Genomic DNA, 22,173 nt, shown 5'->3' on the forward strand with positions numbered 1-22,173 from the left:
GGGGTTACTTATTCTCCATTTCCAACCTGCCTTTCTCCAGTTTTTCATGACTCTCTTTAAAAAGAAAAGCACATTTTCACCATCCTAACTTCTATATTGCATTCTTTGAGGGTGTCAAAACCTCTCAGGGTTAGAGACTATTGGAATGTCAGCGTGAAGGTTTATAACGTGAATGACGAATAACTAACAAATTCTGTGGCAAGTCAGGTGGTTTCCAAGTTTTGCTTTCAATAAAAGTAAAGGAGCCTCAATTGAGTTGTCAGCTGATAATTAATTTAAAATATTTTTGATGATAGATCACTAAGTGATTTGTGGATATAACTCAGGATTCAAAGAAGTGGGAGACACTACTATAACAAAATATATTTAATTCTATCCACTTATTTAAATGAAAGTTTTTCTCAGATCTTATACAAAATAGGCATAAAATTGATGTTGAACCCTAGCTTATTATATAGTTAGAAGTAATAGTCCTCCATGGATATATGGAAACAAAAGTTCATTAAAAGATCCATTTCTTTTTTTTTCCTGAGACAGAGTTTTGCTTTATTGTCTGGGCTAGAGTGTAGTGGCATGATCATAGTTCACTGCAACCTCAAACTCCTGGGTTCAAGTGATCTTCCTTCCTCAGCCTCCTTAGTAACTGGGACTACAGGTTTGCACCACCACGCCTGGCCAATTTTTATAGTTTTTGTAGAGATGGGAGTCTCACTCAGGCTGGTCTCAAACTCCTGGCCTCAAACGGTCCTCTCACCTTGACCTCCCAGAGTGCTGGGATTATAGCATGAGACACTGTGCCTAGCCAAGAGATCCATTTCTTACCAGTCTTTACTTTTTATGTTAAGTATCAAATTTATAAGTTGTTTCAGTCAATTTTGTACTGATATTATTGGTCACTGAATGTAGAAGTTACCATTTTAACACTTAGAGATTTAAGACTATAGGAAAAACAAATTTAGTATATACACGTGTGTGTATGTGTGGGGGGGCAGAGAAGTATGATAGGGTAATAAAAAAGATATCAAGCACAAAAATAGGATAAAGTTATATTAAGTAGAGTGCAAATAAAAGAAGAAAAGGAACAGTAAAATTTTCATCTGTTAAGAGTCAGTTCACAAATTTTTATATGGATAATGATTGGTATCAAAACCACTCTGATACTTAGGTTCCACGGAGTACATTTTTAAAAATAACTTATATTTTAAAAATGTCAATTTTTACAGTATGCTGGAAATAGCTTCCTTACACATATGATGAGGATTTTGATGTTGACTTAAAATGTGTTGGCGGCTACATAGTTTTTTTCAAAATGATACCAGTGATGTACTAGTAAAATATTTACAGGTCACTGACCTTGTGGCTCCAAGTTCTGCTGGCTCCCAGTTCTGCAAGTACTATGTACTTGCACTTCTTCTGGACTCGAAGACCAGTAAATGGAGCAGCTTTAGACTAACCTTGAATCTTCGGAGGAGTCGTAGAGTGCCTCCTGGCCACTGTCTCCTTGAGATTTTTTTTTTTGTTTTTTTTTTTTTGAGGCAGAGTCTCACTCTGTTGCCCGGGCCAGAGTGCGCACCGTGGCGTCAGCCTAGCTCACAGCAACCTCAAACTCCTGGGCTCAAGCAATCCTTCTGCCTCAGCCTCCCGGGGTGCTGGGACTACAGGCATGTGCCACCATGCCCGGCTAATTTTTTTCTATATATATATTTTAGCTGTCTAAGTCATTTCTTTCTATTTTTAGTAGCAATGGGGTCTCGCTCTTGCTCAGGCTGGTCTCGAACTCCTGACCTCGAGCCATCCTCCCACCTCAGCCTCCCAGAGTGCTAGGATTACAGGCATGAGCCACCACGCCCGGCCTCCTTGAGTCTTCTAATAGACATTTTCTCTTCTGCCTGCTGGGCTATTTGCCCATCCATCAATGCTTTGGACCCAGTAGCCACCACCCTTTCAGCTCCAGGGTAGCAGCCCACTAAGTGCAGGCAAAGGAGGGTGGTGTGTGTGTTGTCGGGAGGGGCATGGAGGTCAGTGACAGGTGTGTGCAGAGGGAACTGTGAGACACAGCTTTGCTCTCTCAGGGCTAGGGAGCACCAGCCTGAGCAGCCTTAGTAGTGCCTTCAGTGAGTTGATCTGTTGCCTCTGGTTCTATGGGCAGGGTATAGCAGGTTGTTTCAATCCTTGGAGGCAATAGGTCTGCTTCAGGGAGGTCAGGGCCACTTGTACTGGGTGAGTTGTAGGCTGAAAATTCTCTGCCCCTCCCCCGGTGTACTGCTAGAGTCTCACACTTTGGGAATCACTCCTGTTAGGCTTTAAAGCCAGCCTGGGCCAGGCATGGTGGCTGACGCCTGTAATCCTAGCACTTTGTTGGTCCATGTAATCTTCTGCCATGTGCCACACCAGACTACTAATTTTCCAAATGGACTGTTCTTCCTCACACTCATTCACCTGTACATGTGCTATTGGTTTTGCCCAGTAACTAACTTTCTCATTTCTTCTCGTGGATATTTTGACTCATTCTTCAAGATTTAACATGTTTATACAACAATCAATAGTGTTCCTAAACTAACAATCTTCTTAAACAATATCCTGAAAAGGAAATATGCAGGATTAATAACCTTTGCTAAGGGATAGGAAAGAAAATGTGAATAGATGGAGAAACAAACATTGTAGTCAGGGTTGGAAAGACTGAATACAATAAAGATGTTAATTCTTTCCAAGTTTAATGCTTTTATTAATAATATCCTAGTCAAGGTTACCACATCTATTTAGACACCCAAATATTTTATAAATTATTTTTAACTGAATTTTAATTCTAAAGTTTATCTGAAAGTATAAACATTGAAGAATAGCTTTGAAAATTCCAAAGAAAAAAAGAAGAATGAATAGAGAGATTCACTCTGTCTGATATTAACCAATTGAAAGTATCTTGTCTTTTGTTAGCTAAGGAGTGGGCACAAGCCACTCCAGTTATATAATTAAAGTATATTTCTGACCACTTCTCTATTACACATGACTCACAACACTGGATAGATTTTTCAACCAGTTTCTAGGGTAAGATGAGGATGAATTGTCATAGGATTTACCACAGTGGCATTTGAAAGTTTGCCTTTGGGGTCCACTTTATATCAGCAGCATTAGTATCACTTGAAAACCTGTGAAAAATGCAAATTTTAGGCCCCACCTTATACCTGCTGAATCAGAAACTCTGGGTAGAGCCCAGGAGCCTTTTTTACAGATCCTTGATTAAGTTTTCAAACCTTTTTCTGAAAAAAAGGTTATCATCCTCCAAAATAACTGAAACGGATATGCCAGGCTCCTATGATGTACCATCCATATAGTAAGAGACAGTGAAAGGAGAAAATAGTTTCGCATATTAGCCCTAAATTGAAATTCACATGGCACACTTCCAGTCGCAGGTGTTACATTTCAATCCAGCCATTTCTCACTGAGGCAACTCCAGGTTGAGTAGCAGCTGGAATTTATTTAATTGACCATGGTTAATGAGGCTCCCAAATAACTCAGCTAGAAAGGTCAGCTAGTAAATAAATTAAATATTTCCTGCTGTATCATCTGTCAGTTGATGTGAGCTTGTGATTGTCAAGAGATCTAACTGTTGGGCCGAATACAAATTTAGAAAGGTAAAGCTGCTGGGGGGAAAGTCTGCACCATCAATCCGTAAGTGGTTTTTAAATCATCCTTGGTTTTGTGTCATCTGAGCCACTCATCGCCTCATTAACTCCATTACTGTGGAGCTCACTGTAGTTAGCGTCCCGTACCTTTTATCTTCATGAGAGGAAAACACTCCTTCCCTCTAACACCCGTTTATGATAGTACTTTTCCCTCCAATATTGATAGTCTCTGGTTTTAAATTTTGTGTCTCTAAGAAAAACAGTTCCTTGTGCAAAGAGTGATGGACAAAAATCCCTTTTGACAGATTTAGAGGTATGTAAAGTCAGGCCATGTTTTTTTGGCGAGATACTCGGCAGGGATGGGCAAGGCTGAGCCTAAGCTGGGCCATTCCTCTCTGGTGCAGAATTTATGATCACAATTAATTTTAAAAAAGCCATGATGAACAAAATGTTGATTTTTAAAATAGAGACAGGATCATAACAGTGCTGGACTGAGCCATATCAGAGCCTCAAGGGGCAAAAGGAAAAGTCAGGAATACTGATCCTGTCTCTGAAAAATCACATGTAAGTGAAGTGCAAAACTAGGACCACATTTACCTGATTAATCATATAAAATTGTATTGGTGTATATAATATTGATACTCCTTTATTTTCTTTTTCTGTTCCTAGGGATGTACTGACATCTCCATCATGCTGGCAACATGCTGTCCTGCTTAACCGATTCAATTATCCTTTTAAACTGGAAAAGGATTTACGTTTGAAGGGCTATCACACACTCTTTCAGGGATCTTTACCCTACTATCCTGAATCAATGAAGTGTTACCTTAGCAGAACCCCCGACCGACTGCCTTCAGAAAGACACCAAATTGGAAACCTGAAAAAATACTACCTTCTAAATGCTGCTTCTCTTCTCCCAGTTTTGGCTCTGGAATTAAGGGATGGGGAGAAGGTTCTGGATCTGTGTGCTGCTCCTGGAGGCAAATCGATAGCTCTGCTGCAGTGTGCTTGTCCAGGTAGTGTGCTTTTCTTTCAGTATTTGACAACTTTTTAATATCCATGTGTGGGGAGAAACATAAGATTAAGTTTGCAAACTTAGGAAGCCTGAAAACCAGGACACTATGGAAATTTTAGCTGAGGAAATCAGTGTAAATAATATCTTTTTCCAGCTACTTAATTCTAGCAGGTGACTGGGGACAAAACTACAACATTTTGTGAATACAGATCTGCCAGATAATTTGAATGCTGATAAGCCAATGACAAAGGTTTTTTTTAATTTTATTGTTTACTTTTATACTTAAGAGTCTTGAATTGATATTCCTGTCATACGTCTCTGCAACAAAAAAATATACATTTAAAATCATTTTTTGTATCATTAAACCATAAGGCTCTAAGGCGAAGTACATACATAATTTTGTATTTTTGAGTAGTCCCATTAAAAAAGTAGAAACAGGTGAAATTAATTTGAATAATGCTTTGTAACCCGATACATTCAAAATACTATTTCAACATGTAATAAAAATAAAAAAATTTTAATGAGATATGTTACATCATCATTTTCTTACAGGCTTCAAAATTGGTTATTTTATACTTAGCGCACATTTCAGTTTGGACTAGCCACATGTCAAGTGCTCACAGCCACATGTGGCAAGAAGGCATAGTATTAGACAATGTAATAAGGTCTTTTGAAGTGACTTTATCATTATCACTATTAGTACAAAAGTGATATACATTTTTACAAATATTTATTAAAAGTAAAAATATTCACTGTGATTTTTTTCTTAATGAGATGGATGGGACTTTTTTTTTTTTTTAAACTAATTCAGGTTTCCTTGGATTAAAATTACTTATTGCTAAATGAGGCAGCATTCAGCATCAATTCTGTCTGGATTTTATATGCTGGTTTTGTTTTTTTTTTTTTTTTTGGTGCAAATGCTGTTGTTTAGGTAGATAGAAGATGGAAGTGGTGGGAATTGTGTTACAGTGGTTTTACTGGTTCTTTAAAGTCCTTCTAATTTATAGCCCCAAATCACATACAGATCTTCATCAAACATTATTTTAATGATCTATTAGGCAAGCACTCCTTAAGTCCCCTTTTGATTTTTGTTGAAAGCAAAGAATTTGAACCATGTAAATTACAAATGGGAACATTGTCTTATTAGACTCACTCACTTTCTCAGCCAAGACACCAATGTGTTGAACTGCCCTTATTTGATGTTCTGGAGGTTTCTACACCTTGACACATGTTGCCATAATAAGATTCTGGACGAGTGGGAAGCTTGCTTTTCATTTGTAAAATTGGTGAAGTGCCATGTGAAAGGAGATGCCCCAGAGGAGGTGTTCTTCTTTGGGAAGTTGATGATCTGAAAATTGATTCTTTTGAAACTATCCAAGACTGCCTGTCTCTTAGAAAGTTGTCATATATCCCCAAGGCATGCATATCCCAGTTTGAAGACTGCTAATTTATATCTTTTTTTGAAAGCATTCACTGTTGAAGTAGATTAAAATTTTTTTAATGACAAATGTGAATCCAAGTTGTACTAGGCATTGGTACAAATATATCAGCTAACCATATGTTTAGGAGAAAATATACTGCATGTTTTAGAATTCTGATTTAAACTCTGTTATTGAAGTTTGTTGCTCACAACAAAAGAGGTTATTTTATAAGTTTACCTTATTATTTTTATCATTTGACCTCAAGTTTTATGGAATTGTGTGTTATAAAGGAGTATTTGCTTTTACTTCTACTCTTTTAATGTTCTTTGACAGTATTCTTATATTGGCTGTTACAGGGCTTATACTCCTTAATTCCGGGTATGAAATTTTTAGTATTATAAACGATGGAAGAGAAATGTCAAATTTGGTTACAATTTTGAAGAGAGGGCATTTTAATCCTAAATTATCCTCATTAGTAGGCTATAAATATTTTACACATTTATGGTAGCAAATTTGATTTGATTAGGAACCCAAAGGCAAACTGATATATTCTGGGAGTTTCAAGTGGTGAAGAATCTTCCTGTTCTTATATCAAGGGCAGTGAACTACAGGCAGTGTTCCAAGTAAAGTAGCTTTTCATCTAAGTAGGACTAATGATAATGATTTACTAAGAAGTACAGATGTCTTCATGCTGATGCTTAAAGCCCAAATTAGGTTAGCTACAGTGCTTGAATTTGGAATGTAGAAGCAATGCTAATCAAAGCTTTTATAAGCAAAACTTAAAATGATGGCTGCACTAAATGTGCATTTGTACATCAAATTTCTTTAGATCAGTACTGGTCTTTATTTGGGGCCAAGAGGCTCACAGCTTTGAATGATTAAAAAGCTCATGCTTTAGAATAATTAAAAAAAAAATAGTCTACCATTCTTTTGGTCTAGCTGCTCTCACCTGTTAGCACAGCAATGGACTGACCATGTTTTTTGTCAACACAGTCTTTGTAATGTTCTGGTCTAGACAGAAAAGGGCAAATAATTCTATTTCTAAATAGAAAAACATTAACATATTAACTAAGGATGACCCAGCTTGGTGGAGTGGCTTTGTCAACTTTCTTGTTGTGTCCCTCCAGGCACAAAAATCTCTTTGATGTCAGTGTTAACATTTGACACCTGGTTAGCATTTGGTGGTTGGGAAGATTAGGAAGACATTTTTCTTTGTTGAATTGCTTTTGCCTTCTTTCCTGCTCCTTCAAATCTGTAGTCCTTTTTGCACACTCTTCAGGTACCACTTTCCATCCTTCAGGTTACACCTCAGGAATCAACTTCCCTGGAAAGCCTTACCTGAGCTCCTTGCATTAGGTGCATCTTCTTTGTGGTAATAATAAAAATTATAATCATTTTGGAACACTTTATGTGTACTAATGACTGTGTTAATCACACTTCATAAATCTGTGCTTTTCACACATTTTTAGTAGTCTCTGCTTCCAACATCTTATGGTGTGTTTTTTTTTTTTTTTTTGAAACAGAGTCTCGCTTTGTTGCCTGGGCTAGAGTTCAGCCTAGCTCACAGCAACCTCAAAATCCTGGGCTTAAGCGATCCTACCACCTCAGCCTCCCGAGTAGCTGGAACTACAGGCATGTGCCACCATGCCCGGCTAATTTTTTCTATATATATTTTAGTTGGCCAGATAATTTCTTTCTATTTTTAGTAGAGACGAGGTCTTGCTCTTGCTCAGGCTGGTCTCGAACTCCTGAGCGATCCACCCGCCTCGGCCTCCCAGAGTGCTAGGATTACAGGCGTGAGCCACTGCGCCCGGCCATATCTTATGTTTTATTTCCATTTATAATTCTTCCTGAAGTCCTAGAGCTCTGAGGAACACTGTGACTGTCACTGGTGACCATTATCTCATTTAACTCTGCAGCACTGTGAGTTCAGTATTATTATTCCCATTTTAAAGATGAAACTGAGACATAGAGAAGTTAACTAAACTAAGGTAAGCGGCAGAACTGGGATCAGAACCCAAGTTTACTGTTGTACTGTTGTTACTGAAAGTTCAACACTTATCCCCAAGGTCACATCAGAAGTTTGGTACTTATCCCCAAAGCTGCATCAGAAGAATGAGGACAAGTGATTTGAGGAGAAAGAAAGAGAGATTTGTCAATTTGTTGGCAAATGAGGAGAATGGCAGACTCCTGTCTTAAAGTATCAATTTTCCTAACTATAAGCAGAAATACAGAGCTTTTAAAGGAAGAGGTTTCAGCTTCAGGCTATTGCTGTTTAACTTTAGTTGATAATTCTGATCCATCCCATCTCCTGGGAAAACAACCTCTTGACTTCCACCACAGAGTTCTGTTGAGCTGTCTCTTGTGGTACAAAGAGCAAAGGAGACATTCCCTGACTCTCCTGACCGCTGGCCTGAGGCAGGGATACAGGTTTTAATTCCCCCAAAGAGTGGAGGAAGTTTTAAAAAGACAGCTTGTAAAACATTTTACCCTTTTTTCAGGGCATTCCCTCTGTTACACTGTTGACTCTATTCCAAGGTCTCCCAGTGATACTCACCTGTTGATTTGTCTAGTTGCTTCTGTTAGACAACTCTGTTAGTCTTCTTGAGCATAGAGCAGGTTCTTATTTATCTTTGTGTCTGCTTCAACTAACACTATGTCTAGTCCATTATAAGTACCTTAATAAATTAGAGCTTTAAAGTGGTTGTGTTCTCAAGTGCATTTTAATCTAACGTCAACTAAGTTTTAAAAAATTCATTATTGCCGTTTTGTTCTTTTGTAAGTTTGTAACATTGCTTCCAAGTAGTTCAAAGAATCTTACCATTAGCCTTCTTAGCACTTTGTAGTATACAGGACAATATCATTATTCCAGTTTTGACATTGAAAGGAACTTACTGTTAATGGAAAAACCCAAACTCTGTAAAATAATTTAAAGAGATTTGTTCTGAGCCAATGTGTGTGACTGTGGCCTACGGAACCATACCCAAGAAGTTTTGAGCAAGTGGTCCTGAGGCAGTTGGGTTACAGTTTGGTTTTATACATTTTAGAGAGACAGAAATTGTCTATAAAGTTATAAATCAATGCATTGGTTTGGCCTGAAAAGGTGAGACATCTTGAAGGTGGGGGGCGGGGGTAATACAGGTTATAAGTGGGTTCAAAGATTCTTTGATTTGTAATAGCTTAAAGAAAGCTTTGTCTGAAGGCTTAGAATGTTTTAAGTTAAGATAAGGAAATCTGTTAATCAGAGACAAGCCCCAATATAAGTGATCTGTTAAACAAATTGACGACCCACAGGTGATATAACCTTTGTCCTGCATGCCCTTAAGTCTTGTCATTAATTTTATATCTTATTGTCACAAAGAGCCTGACTTATCAATTTTATGATCTCTGTTTTAAAATTAATACTGGTCAGTTGTTGTATCTAAACTCCAAAAGGGAGGAGGTGTAATGAAGCATGTCAGACCTTCCTTCCAATCATAGCCAGGAACTCAGTTTTAAGGGTTTTTTTGGATCCTGTTGGCTAAAAGGAGGTCTATTCAGTTGGCGGGGGGGGGGGGGGGGCACTTAGAATTTTATTTTAGTTCACCGTAGAAAACAGTTATAATTATAGCTTATGGCTCAGAAGAAATAAGGCAAAAGTATTTTTTTCCAGGTTAGGTGTACTAAAATAAATGAATAAATGAAACTGCCAGTTTCATTTCCTTTCTTTAGACCAAAGGCTGCCATGTACAGATGCTAAAGCCTCAATGACTTTTTTAGGAATTTGTTAAATTCACCCCTTATCCTACTTAGATGAAAAAAATATCAACTTGATTTATTTTTAACAATTTAAGCAAAGATTAATTATCTCAATGTACTAAGTACTAGTATATATGAAACTTGCATTGTGATACTTTATATTGCATATTTTTAAAAGTTTAACCAACCTAAGACCATTTCAAATAAAATCTACATCTAAGTAAAACATGTGGGAGCTATTTTAAAATGCTGAATTGAGAATCTTGACTAAAACTATAATTTAATGAAAAGCTGCCCAGATTTTCAGTAATAGTGATTTAAATATTCTTTATTATAATGCCATGTTTCAAATCAAGTTATCCACATTTAGTGTGCACATACTATGTGCAAGGCATTGGGTGGTATAGTGTTGAGGGATGTAGAAAATGATAAAGACATCTGCTTCCCGTGGTGTGACAGACTAGGTACCCTAACCACCACTCCCCCAAGAAAACAACTTAAAATGTAGGATATGATATTAAAGAAAACCAAAATCTTTTAAAATGCATCAATAATCTTTAAATACTTAGTGACAAAAATTTAAGAGCTAGTGGGAACCTTGAAGGTAAATTGAGTACTGAAGCTGGCTTTTGACTTAAGATCATTTGCTTAACATGAAAAACTGTCATGTTGATTTTCATTGCTTTGTGAAAATGCAGGAATAAAAAACAAAGCCAGAGCCACATAGAGCATCTAATAGGAAACCAACTCATATAAAGCTGGGACTCCAAAGTGCTATACCCTCCATATAAGGTAAAGGAAGAAATTGTCCTCTCCAAGGGACTGCAAAGAAAACTGCCTGTCTTCAACCTTGGTCCTGGGGGAGAAGGAGAGAATGTACCCTTTGAAATTTCATAACCACAGCTAAATCAATGTAGGCCATTATAGTGAAGTTGTAGAACACTGAAAATAAAGATATCTTAATAGTAGCTAGAGAGAATGGACAGTTTACCTTCAAAGGAACAACAGCTTAGAGGGTTAAGATGAGAGTAACAAGAGAAACCAGCATTCAGAGGAATGGTGTTTTCAGTGTGCTAAGAAAAGATGTCAATCCAGAAAGATACTCAGTCAAAATATCCCTGAAAAGCAAAAGTGAAATAGGCCTTCTTTTTTTTTTTTTTAGACAGAGTAGGGGGAAAGAAAGAGAAAAATTGATTAAGAGTTTGTCACCAACAATTCTAAAGGATGTACTTTAGGAAAAAAGAAAGCCATCCAAGATGGAAGTTAGGAGCTACAAAAAAATGAAGAGGAAAGAAGGTGGGAAATATGTGGGAGAATCTAACCATCCTTGGCTGTGGAAGACAATAATAATGTTTTGTGCGGTTAAAAAATGTAAGCCCAAATAAAACCCAAATATACAATAAAGGTAGCATCTAAGTTAGGAGAAAGCATTACGAGATTCTTATATCTTTTAGAAAAGATAGTGAAATAGACTTAATTTATGTTTTTTAAATGTACACATGTTAAAATCTTTCAGTTTACCACTAAAAGAATAGAAATAGAATATAAAATATTTAAACCGAAAAAAGAAAAATGTAATGAAAGATAAGTAAGGCATGATTCTTTCCTTTAAGGCTCTTATTATCTGGTAGGCAGTGGTGGACACAAGATATGACTTTGGGGGCTATTTTAGACTCAGTTTATACATCAACGCAGATGTGTTTGGCTTCATCTTTAGTCCTAGCCCTCACCTCAAGGCTGAAATCACTTGAATTGATTCAAGAGACTGCAGAAACCCTACAAAGGCTCAAGCCATTCATGCAGTTGTCTGTTGCTAATGCTACCCACTGCCACAAATTCAGAAGCCTCTGGATGGATGCCAGTTAACAAGCAGAGATCACCACACCTGTGTGCTTGTGGTACCTGACCTTGGGTGCTGTCTTGCTTTTTTAGCAGTTGCTTGGAGGGGCTAGGTACAGAAACCCGAAGTAGGTGGAAGTTATCAACTCTTGGAATGGACTTTAACCAAGGAGAGAAAGGAGATAAGAAGCAGCCAGCAGATTGTTTGTTTGTCCTCCCTACTCTAATCTCCCCCACATTTTCTTCCCAAGGCTCTCTAATTTCAGACTGTAGAGATATCCTGAGAGACTGACCACAGCTATAACCAGCTTGATTGCAAATCATATCTGTGTACCCATCTGCCATGATTTACTTCCTTTTTTCTCTCTTTCTTCCCTAGAATTGCACCCTTTCCATAACATCAACTTTTGTCTTCCAATGTTTTCTAGTGATTTCAGGCTATGACAGGGGCCTTTAGACACAAGCCAACCAAAATAAACATGCAAACTAAATATAAAAGTGTGTAGTCTCTCTGCAAATGTGCTTTAAGATGATTTCCTTCTCCTCTCCTCTTTCTAACAAAACCGATTCTACCTCCTGAGCTCCTCTCATATAGAAATCTGGAGCCCTGGTAGTAGAAAAAGTAAGCTATGAACATAAACACCTGTCATAAAATAAAATATGGTAAATACAAGAGAGGTATGAAGTATGTTTGGAAAATGGAATAGTCAATCAAGTTTGGTGGAGCACAGAGTATATAGGTGAAATAGTGGAAGATTAAAATTGAAAGATTGTCTTGAGTTCTATTGTGGACCTCGAATTAAAGACTAGATGTTTGAATTTTATTCAGTGGATGATGGGAAGTCACTAAAAGTTTTTTTTTTTTTTTTTTTTTTTTTAAGAGATTGAGTCTCTCTGTGTCACCCAGGCTGTTCTCAATCTAGCCTCAGGTAATCCTCCTACCTTTGCCTTCCAAGTTGTTGTGACTAGGATATGAGTCACCATGCCTAGCAAATTAAAAAATATATAAATATTTTTAGAGACAGGGTCTTGCTATATTGCCCAGGATGGAGTGACAGAAAAAAACCACAGCTCAACATATAAACACCTTTATATGGCCGGGTGCGGTGGCTCATACCTATAATCCTAGCACTCTGGGAGGCCAAGGCGGGAGGATCACTCGAGGTCAGGAGTTTGAGACCAGCTCTGAGCAAGAGCGAGACCCCATCTCTACTAAAAATAGAAAGAAATGATCTGGACAGCTAAAATTATATATATAGAAAAAAAAATAGCCGGGCATGGTGGCGAATGCCTGTAGTCCCAGCTACTCAGGAGGCTGAGGTAGTAGGATCCCTTAAGCCCAGGAGTTTGAGGTTGCTGTGAGCTTGACTCCACGGCACTCTAGCCCAGGCAACAGAGCGACACTCTGTCAAAAAAAAAAAAAAAAAAAAAAAAAACAACAAACAAACAAAAAACACCTTTATGTATTTGAGCAGAAGCTTTACAAAAAAAATTTCCCATGTACTTTAGAATTTGACTTTCAATTAGTTCTCTAGAATTATTTTCTTGGTAACCTGACAGAGAGTATCACGGTGTTCCTAGATGACATTGCTTATGATAAAAATGACCTGATTGGTAAACTGCATGTGCACTGGGAGAAAGAATAAATAAACCCTCGAGAGCTAACAGAGATGGCATGTTTGAGTTTTTCTGAGTGCGATGATTCTTGTAACTATCAATGTTCCCATGGAGGACCCCGAAGCTGTGCCTATGGAGTTGTTAGAAATTTTGGTTCCTGTTGTACATGAGACTTTTAAGCCAGGATAGATCCTACACCTGCCTCAATGTGAGTCTTATTTTGCACTTGACTTACTACCTGTGTGAATGTGAGAAGGAAGAATGGCTCACTCTGCCTTTTGAGAATGCTGTGGTTCCTATCCTGTGTAGGGTGATAACAAATGCGGCCTGTGTAATTCTAAATGTTTAGTTGAATCAGATCTGAAAATGGTTGAGAAGACTACCTTAAATAAAACCAAAAAACCTAGAAATTATAAAAGGATGATATGATTGACTATAAAAAAATTGTGAAACTTATACAAAAGATACAAAGAAATTCAGAAGGTAATTTAGAAAACATTTGCAAGTCAGATGGCAGATAAAGTTTTAATATTTATAATATGAAACTATCTTACTGTTTAATAAGAAAAATATAAATGGTACAATGGTAAAAAAAAATAGACAAAGGATAAATACAGGTAGCTGACAGAGAAGCAAAACGAAATGGCCAGTAGTAAAATGAAAAGATGTTCAATAGTGTTAGTGATCAAGGAAGTGCAACTTAATATACAACGACATCATAGCCCGTATCATACTAACAATAACACTTCTTGTGGGGGGTTGGTGGAATGAAATGGTAGCATTTACTAAAACTAAAAATTCTCAAACCTATCCATTGCTGTGGTACTGTCCCATAACAATAAAAGCGTACCATGTAAGGACAGCTGTATAAAGGTGTTTGCTGAGTGTTGTAATTAGTGACAACAGAACAGTGTAAGCACACAAAAGTAGGGGAATGGTTGAAAAAAGGATGATACATCTGTTCCTTGTACTATTTAGCAACCTTTAAAAAATATTTTTATCTCTGCCAATTGACTTGGGGCTATTTCCTTTGAGGTATTGATGTATATGGAGAATAAGGAGACAGAGAAGTGTGTATAATACAATCCTGCATGTTGGTGTATATATGTCAGGTTAATAACATGGGTTACTTTTGATGGGGCAGATGGTGGAGGGGGTAGATGAAGAGTAGAAAGAAAACTGACACTACCAAAAATATTATATAATTCCATTTATTTAAAATTTTATATATGAGGATATATATAAAGAAATATAGTATGACTATCAAAATGTTATATGGAGGTTATCTGAAGACAATGGATTTCAGGTAATTTTTAATGTCTTCTTTTGTGCTCTTATGCATTTAAAAATATGTTTGCATATGTATACACACATATATATACATATCTAATATATATTGTATATATATTTAAATAAAGGAAAAACAAAACAACTGTCTCACTAGGAGGAGAATCATTTGCTGAATGTCCTCTATATTGAGAAGCAGCATGCAATACTGTTTAAAGAGTAGGTACAGCTCTGGGACTAAGCTGGGCAAGGTCCCTAACCTCTCTTGGCCTCAATTTTCCTCATCAGTAAAACAGAAATAATAACAGTATCTAACTCATAGGTTTGTGAAGACTAAATGTATTACTACTTGTAAAGTGCTTAGAGCAATGCCAAGCACATAATGAGGTCTCAAGAATTATTAGTAATTGTTATAAACATTTGTTATTTACTATTTTTGCAGTACTATGCTTGGTATGTTACTAAAGTTATCACATTTAATCTTTTTTTTTGTTTTGTTTTGTTTTTTTTTTTTTGAGACAGAGTCTCACTCTGTTGCCCATGCCAGAGCGTGCCGTGGCATCAGCCTAGCTCACAGCAACCTCAGTCAGACTCCTCGGCTTAAGCGATCCTACAGCCTCAGCCTCCCGAGTAGCTGGGACTACAGGCATGCACCACTATGCCCGGCTAATTTTTTTTTTCTATATAGATTTTTAGTTGGCCATATAATTTCTTTATATATTTTTTAGTAGAGACGGGTCTCGCTCTTGCTCAGACTGGTCTCAAACTCCTGACCTCGAGCAATCCACCCGCCTCGGCCTCCCAGAGTGCTAGGATTACAGGCGTGAGCCACCGCACCCGGCCCTCACATTTAATCTTAACAACCAATCTGTGAAGTAGCTAGGTACAATTCCCATTTTATAAATAAGGAAACTGAGACTCTTGAAGAGCTAAGTAACCTCTCCAAAGTCCCAGTTTATAATTTTAATCCATGTCTTTCTTACTACGGAGCACATAGCACTTGCTTTTTTCCACATACTACTTTACTTTCCTTCATTTAAAATGAAGATATGCTGTACTGTTCTTCGCTCTTAAAGAATTAGTACTTTAGGATGAGAACTGTGTCTGAGGTATTGGTTGGATAGTATATCTTTACAGATCCATAATCCTTGGAGGCTTCACCTCCAAAATTAAATTTGATTGAGCAAATGCTAAGAGCTTCTGAGAAGCTGTGTAGGCATGACTATTGTAAATGTTTTATGCAGTCTGTGTGTGTGTGTGTGTGTGTGTGTATATATATATTTCTGTTTTTAAAGCAGAAGATAATTATAATGTTTACCTCTGAGGCCTATTTCTGCATAATTATGAATTGATTTCTTTTTGAAATTTGCTGAAAAGTAGAAATTTAACATCTCTATTGCCTCCATTTGAAACTTTTTAATCCTTTATATTTAGGTTATCTTCATTGTAATGAATATGATAGTCTGAGATTCAGGTGGCTGAGGCAGACATTAGAATCTTTCATCCCACAGCCTTTGATAAATGCGATTAAAGTATCTGAATTGGATGGCAGAGAAATGGGAGATGCCCAGCCGGAAACATTTGACAAGGTACTTTTATTACATTGTGACAAACTGATAGATTCCCAATAATACCACTAATTATGTTGCTGTGTTGCTGTTAGTTTCCATCTGCTCCCAGACATAGCCTGATACAGTTTCTCAGTACTCTGGGAAATTTTGATAAAGTGAACATGGAAGCAGTTTTCATTTGATGGTCATCATGGTTCAAAGGAAGCGGTAACATTAGATTGGGGATTGTAGAATGTTTTGTATTTCCAGGTACGTCAAAGATACTTAGGAAAAGATCAGATATTATTTGGGTCAGTACACAAACATGTGCACTGTATCGCTTTAATTCAGTAACATTTCATATGAGAGTATGACAGTTGAAGAAAAAGAGGTCATTTTAGTCAACTGAAATTGAAATACTAGTTCTTAAATGCTGAGAATCCAGAAACATAGTAATGGTTATTTACAAAGAGTAACTTTTGTAAAAGTTTTTACTGTAGTTGTCAAGAATATCAAATATCATTTGATAGATAGGTAAACATAAGTAGACTTTAATTCTCCTATCCCCCTCAGGAAAAAAAAAAAAAAAACTAAACTAAACACTGAAAATAAATAGGAAAATTTTCTGAAAAGTGTTACTGAGGAAATGTAATAAAGACCGTACCACTGGAATGCTGAATAGATACTTAAAAAAAAAAAAAAAGAAAAGAAAAGAAAACTTACCATGGTATATTTTCAGTTTCAAAAGAAATGTTTTATTTATTTGCTATTTGTCATGATTTACATAGCTTCTCTATCTCTTTGTGCATCAGAATATATTGTCAGTGTATATTTGCATCATTTGTCCTCTTTTCTCTCTAGGTGTTAGTGGATGCTCCATGTTCAAATGATCGAAGTTGGTTGTTCTCTTCTGATTCTCAGAAGGCGGCCTGTAGGATAAGTCAAAGGAGGAATTTGCCCATTCTACAGATAGAACTTTTAAGGTGAGGACTGTTAATACAAAAGGGTATTTTTTGGTTTCTAATGTAATTTAAATAGGTGTGACAAAACATGTCAGGCCCCCAAATGGAGGTCTTCCTATGTAGGTGTCAGCAATATTCCTCCAAAGGCTACACTCAGAAAGTTCCAACGTCTTCCCTTTCAGCTCTCATGCTATAGTGCCCACCCTACTCCCCGCAATGAAATGTAGTATTGCTGTGCATTGTCTTTTAAAAGGCATAAACAATTTTACTGTGGTTCAAAGTTGTTTGCTTGCGGGGAGCATCCCAAGCCTAGGGTTCATCATGTTATTCTTTCTTTAACCAGAATCTGAGTAGTCTCCCTGTAACAGTAGCTTTGGATCAGGATGCATTTTTTATAATGTTCTGGATGAATCATCCCCTAGGAAGTTACAGCTAGTTTTTAGCACTTATCTTCCCTCCAAGAATTTTCCAGGAGGGCTTGGTTCTGAGAGATATTGGTTTCCTTCAGAACAGAGGTATTTGGGGACATTTTTGTTCTGGTTCCAAAAGAAATTTCAGTTTATACCCTGCTCCCAAGTAATTCCTATTTTTTAATGCTGAAAAAAAAATTCTTCAGAATATTTAAAATATAGCTAAATGGTGCCTTATCACTTATTACCTCTTACATGTAGAATGACAGTGAATGATGGTATGCATTTCTGACAACATGCTTTACTTCCAACTTCTGGCTGGTACGTAACAATGAACATATGCCATTACCTAAACATTACAACCAATACTAGCACATAGTCTTGTTCTTGTACCAGATCATGTATCGGCTCATTGTGGTGATTCTTGGTAGTACCCAGTACTTCTCATCTGGCAGTTAGACCACTTGTTTGTGTGCTTCTGGTGTCAGCCTTTCATATAACCCTAAGATATTTTGAAAACTGTGTACCACCTTTTCCTTTTACCTTTTAGGTTATTAGCTTTGAGATGTTGCCTGGACCCTTCTCTAAATCATGTTTCTCATCTAAACTTTATTGATTTGTCTTCTTAATGAATTATTCCTGCTATTCTGGGCCTTGTCATTGTTATCCCTTATAGTGTATACAGTTACTAAATTTTGTGATGGCTCATTAGCATTGTGACCTCCAATTTTTATGTTAAGCTGTGGGTAAGCAACCAGGTTTCCTGAGATTACTATTTTTCTACTCCATGTCATGAAAAATCTCCCCTTGACTTCTTTTTCTTCATGTTCATCATCAGGCTTTCTGTGTATAGTCTGTCTACTGTTTTTTCTCTCATTTTGTCTTAATTCATTCTCTTTTTGTCTTATGTCTCCTTTATTCTTTCAAGCCTATTCTTATTGAAGTTACTAAAGTCCCATTAGTTGATAAATGGATATTTTTCTGTTAATTTTACTTGATTTATTTAAAAAATATATTTGATAGGATTTTAATTTTTTTTGTTTTTTTTTGTGGGGGGAAGAGTATCACTCTGTTGCTCAGGCTAGAGTACAATGGAGTCATTACAGCACACTGCAACCTCAAACTCCTGGGCTCAAGCTATTCTTCTGCTTCAGAATCCCAAGTAGCTGGGACTACAGGCGCGGACCACTATGCTCAGCTAATTTTTTTTCTATTTTTTGTAGAAATAGGGTCTCGTTCTTGCTCAGGCTGGTTTCAAACTCCTGACCTCAAGCAATCCTCCTGCCTCAGCTTCCCAAAGTGCTAGGATTATAGGCTTGAGCCACTGTGCCCAGCTTTAAAAATATGCTTTTGGCCATACACCTAATGCATGGAAACATTTTCATTGTAAAAACAAATCAAATAATAGAGATGAAGCAAAAGGCGCTCTAGGCCACATGCCTAACCAAATACAAACCTTCTTCATGGAATTAACTATTGGACTTAAGTTTGGTGTATACTCTTGCAGACTTTTTTCTATACCTTTTCTTACAACTATGTATACATAGAGAAATAAATTAAAAAATAACTGCTACTATTATGTCTATATTATTCTGTAACTTGCTCTTTTTTGTACTTAATGTTTTTTAGTCTTTCCTATGTAGATCTACTTTGTTCTGTTTAAGTTCTGTGAAATAGTCAAGAAGATCAGTCTATTATATTCTATTTAATCCTCTATTTTTAGATATTTACATTCTTTGTTTCTTTTTTTTTACTTTTGTGAGCTGTTCTTTAATTTGTCTCATTGGACAGGTGCGCTCACATTTTTTTTTCTTGATTAAATTTTGAGAAGTGCAATTGAGGATCAAACACTTTAATAGTTGTATTGAATTGTTCTCCACAAAGGCTATACCAGTTTATACTCTCTGCCGCACTTGGCTTTGTTAACTGCTTGCTCCCACTTAAAATATTCTCTTCCCTTGACATTTGATAATATACTTTCCTGGTTTCCTCCCTCCTTATTTAGTTATGTGATTCTTCATATTTTTCTTTTTGTTCTTAATCATCTCATCCCACAAATTTTGGGTTTCCTTAGGCTACTGATATTGGTGCTTTTCTCTATCTCATGGCTTCAAATGATATAAAATGCAATCTCCCAAATATGTGTCTAAACTCAGATCTTTGTCCTTAGCCTCAGACCTATATATTCAATTACCCATCAGAGATCCCTAGACACATCAAACTCAACTAGTCAAGACAAGACTCATAATTTCTATTGCTTTCCTAGTTCCCCTCCCCAAACATCAAAACAGAGACCCCACTTTGCCTCTTCTCTCTTTTTTATCCTAGTAAATACCACACCACCATGCATTTGCCTAACTCAGAAATCCATCTCCAAGTTCCCTCTTTCTCTTCTATTCCATCAATCACTAAGGCATCTCAGTTGTACTTGTTACATATCTCTCAAGTCCATCCAATCCTCTCCTTCCTTAATAGCCTTACCTAAGTCACCAGCATCTGTCACCTAAATGATTTCAACTGGCTTCTAACTGTCCTCCAGTGTTGAGCTTCACTAGTTCACTCTCCACGGTGAAGTCAAAGTGATACATCTGAAATGTAAATCTCATCATGTCATTATCCTTCTGGAAATTCTGCAGTGGTTCCCTATTACAGGCAAGATTTCACTCACTTAGTATAATAGTCAAGTCCTCTATCAATCGCTCCTACTTACTTTCTGGCCTCATTGTCTCAGGACTCCCATAGCATTGTGTTCCGACTGAGCAGTTTCTCAAACACTCCATGCAATGTCTCATTTCTGAGGCCAGTGCATTTCTTCTTCCTTTTGCTTGAGATTTCTTCTTCTAATTTACCCTCCTTTTCTCCTGGCTAACTCTGCTAGTTCTTTAGGAAACATCGCTGACATCTCTTTATTGAAGCCTTATCTGACTTCTTAGGCCTGGAGTGGATATTCCTCTCATGTCCTTGCCTTCTTTTAAAAATGTATTTATTGTCAGTTCTTCTGCTAGACAGTTGCCTAATACTTGTCTCTCTCTTCAACAAGACTTTAAGCCCCATGGGAGCAGGGATTGTTTTATTATTTTTATTCCCACTATATAATTTGATGCCTGGCATGTAGAAGGGGCTCAGTAAATAATTGTTTAAAAACAGTAAATTACAAGGGTTGAGTATTGAGAATTTACAGCTGTAATTAAATTGATAGCACAGTTAATCTGACAAAAATAATGATGTAATCATTATTGTGCTGCCTGGTAATTAGGCATAAATGTAAAGCAATCTACATAATTTATTTTGGTTAGTATTGCTTTTACATAGCCAAAGCATGGTTTTAGTTTTAGTTTAATTTTTTTTCTTCATTTAATAAATTTTCTTTTTTTTTTTTTTTTTTTGAGACAGAGTCTCACTCTGTTGCCCAGGCTAGAGTGAGTGCCGTGGCGTCAGCCTAGCTCACAGCAACCTCAAACTCCTGAGCTCAAGGGATCCTCCTGTCTCAGCCTCCCGAGTAGCTGGGACTACAGGCATGCGCCACCATGCCCGGCTAATTTTTTCTATATATATTTTTAGCTGTCCATATAATTTCTTTCTATTTTTAGTAGAGATGCTCTCGCTCTTGCTCAGGCTGGTCTCGAACTCCTGAGCTCAAACGATCCGCCCACCTCGGCCTCCCAGAGTGCTAGGATTACAGGCGTGAGCCACCGCGCCCGGCCCATTTAATAAATTTTCCTTAGCATTATCCAGCATTTCAGTCGTCACTGTGAAGATCATGCACGTACATAAACCTCATATAGGCATCTTTTTGTGCCCAAACAACTAAGGTTCTTCCTTAGTGACCACTCCTCTCTGTCATCATCTTACCACTCAAAAGGAATGGCTTTAGTACCACACTGCTTTAGTAGCAAATTGACAGGACACAAAACTGAAATCTCAGTCACAAAAACAATGAATACTGTTTTTCATGTAATCATATGTGATTGGGAAAGGCCATCACACCAGCCGTCTCCTATTCTTTTCCTTCAGCAGCTGCTCTACATCCCCTGCCTCTGCTGCCTGGTCTATCTGAGAGATTTTGGAGAGACTTGGAACAGCTGAAATTCTAAGTCCCTAGGCTACGTGATTGTGATGATAAAGGGGAGAAAGCGGGGTACCCAAGCTATAGGCACAGAAATGGTCTGATTCCCGACATCTACAAGTCTTAGGGTTAAAAAGATAAGGGAAAAAAATGATAATACCAGACACAACCTGTTTTTTTTTTTTTTTTTTATCTCCTGCCCTTGACTTCAAAAAGTGAAAAAAAGATAAAAGACTAGTGCAGTTTTATCATCAGGGATAGCTCTGTTATATCACTATATCTCTTACAAACAAGTTTCTCTTGTTTGTCTTCCAATCTTCCTCAGCTAGTGATTGCCATACTGTCTTTCTTTTTTTTTTTTTTTTTTTTTGAGACAGAGTCTGGCTCTGTTGCCCGGGCTAGAGTGCCATGGTGTCAGCCTAGCTCACAGCAACCTCAAACTCTTGGGCTCAAGCAATCCTACTGCCTCAGCCTCTCGAGTAGCTGGGACTACAGGCATGTGCCACCATGCCCGGCTAATTTTTTCTACATATTTTTAGTTTTCCAGATAATTTCTTTCTATTTTTAGTAGAGACGGCATCTTGCTCTTGCTCAAGCTGGTCTGGAACTCCTGACCTTGAGCGATCCTCCCGCCTCGCCTTCCCAGAG

At 37.3% G+C, this 22,173-nt stretch overlaps 2 protein-coding genes across 2 annotated transcripts in view; one reads left to right on the top strand and one right to left on the bottom strand.

The window, feature by feature from the left end:
• Window positions 1-22,173, bottom strand: part of PROS1 (protein S) — a 218,026-nt gene that overhangs the window by 174,783 nt on the left and 21,070 nt on the right. The window lies entirely within an intron of this gene.
• The window catches only part of NSUN3 (NOP2/Sun RNA methyltransferase 3), a 56,738-nt gene that overhangs the window by 8,144 nt on the left and 26,421 nt on the right, over window positions 1-22,173 (top strand). The window contains exons 3-5 of the mRNA XM_069475052.1: window positions 4,293-4,636; window positions 15,972-16,126; window positions 16,949-17,070. Coding sequence (XP_069331153.1) covers window positions 4,293-4,636; window positions 15,972-16,126; window positions 16,949-17,070 — 621 coding nt within the window. The remainder of the gene's footprint in view (window positions 1-4,292; window positions 4,637-15,971; window positions 16,127-16,948; window positions 17,071-22,173) is intronic.

The sequence above is a fragment of the Eulemur rufifrons genome, chromosome 7 (assembly GCF_041146395.1).
Source record: "Eulemur rufifrons isolate Redbay chromosome 7, OSU_ERuf_1, whole genome shotgun sequence".
Classification (NCBI taxonomy): domain Eukaryota; kingdom Metazoa; phylum Chordata; class Mammalia; order Primates; family Lemuridae; genus Eulemur; species Eulemur rufifrons.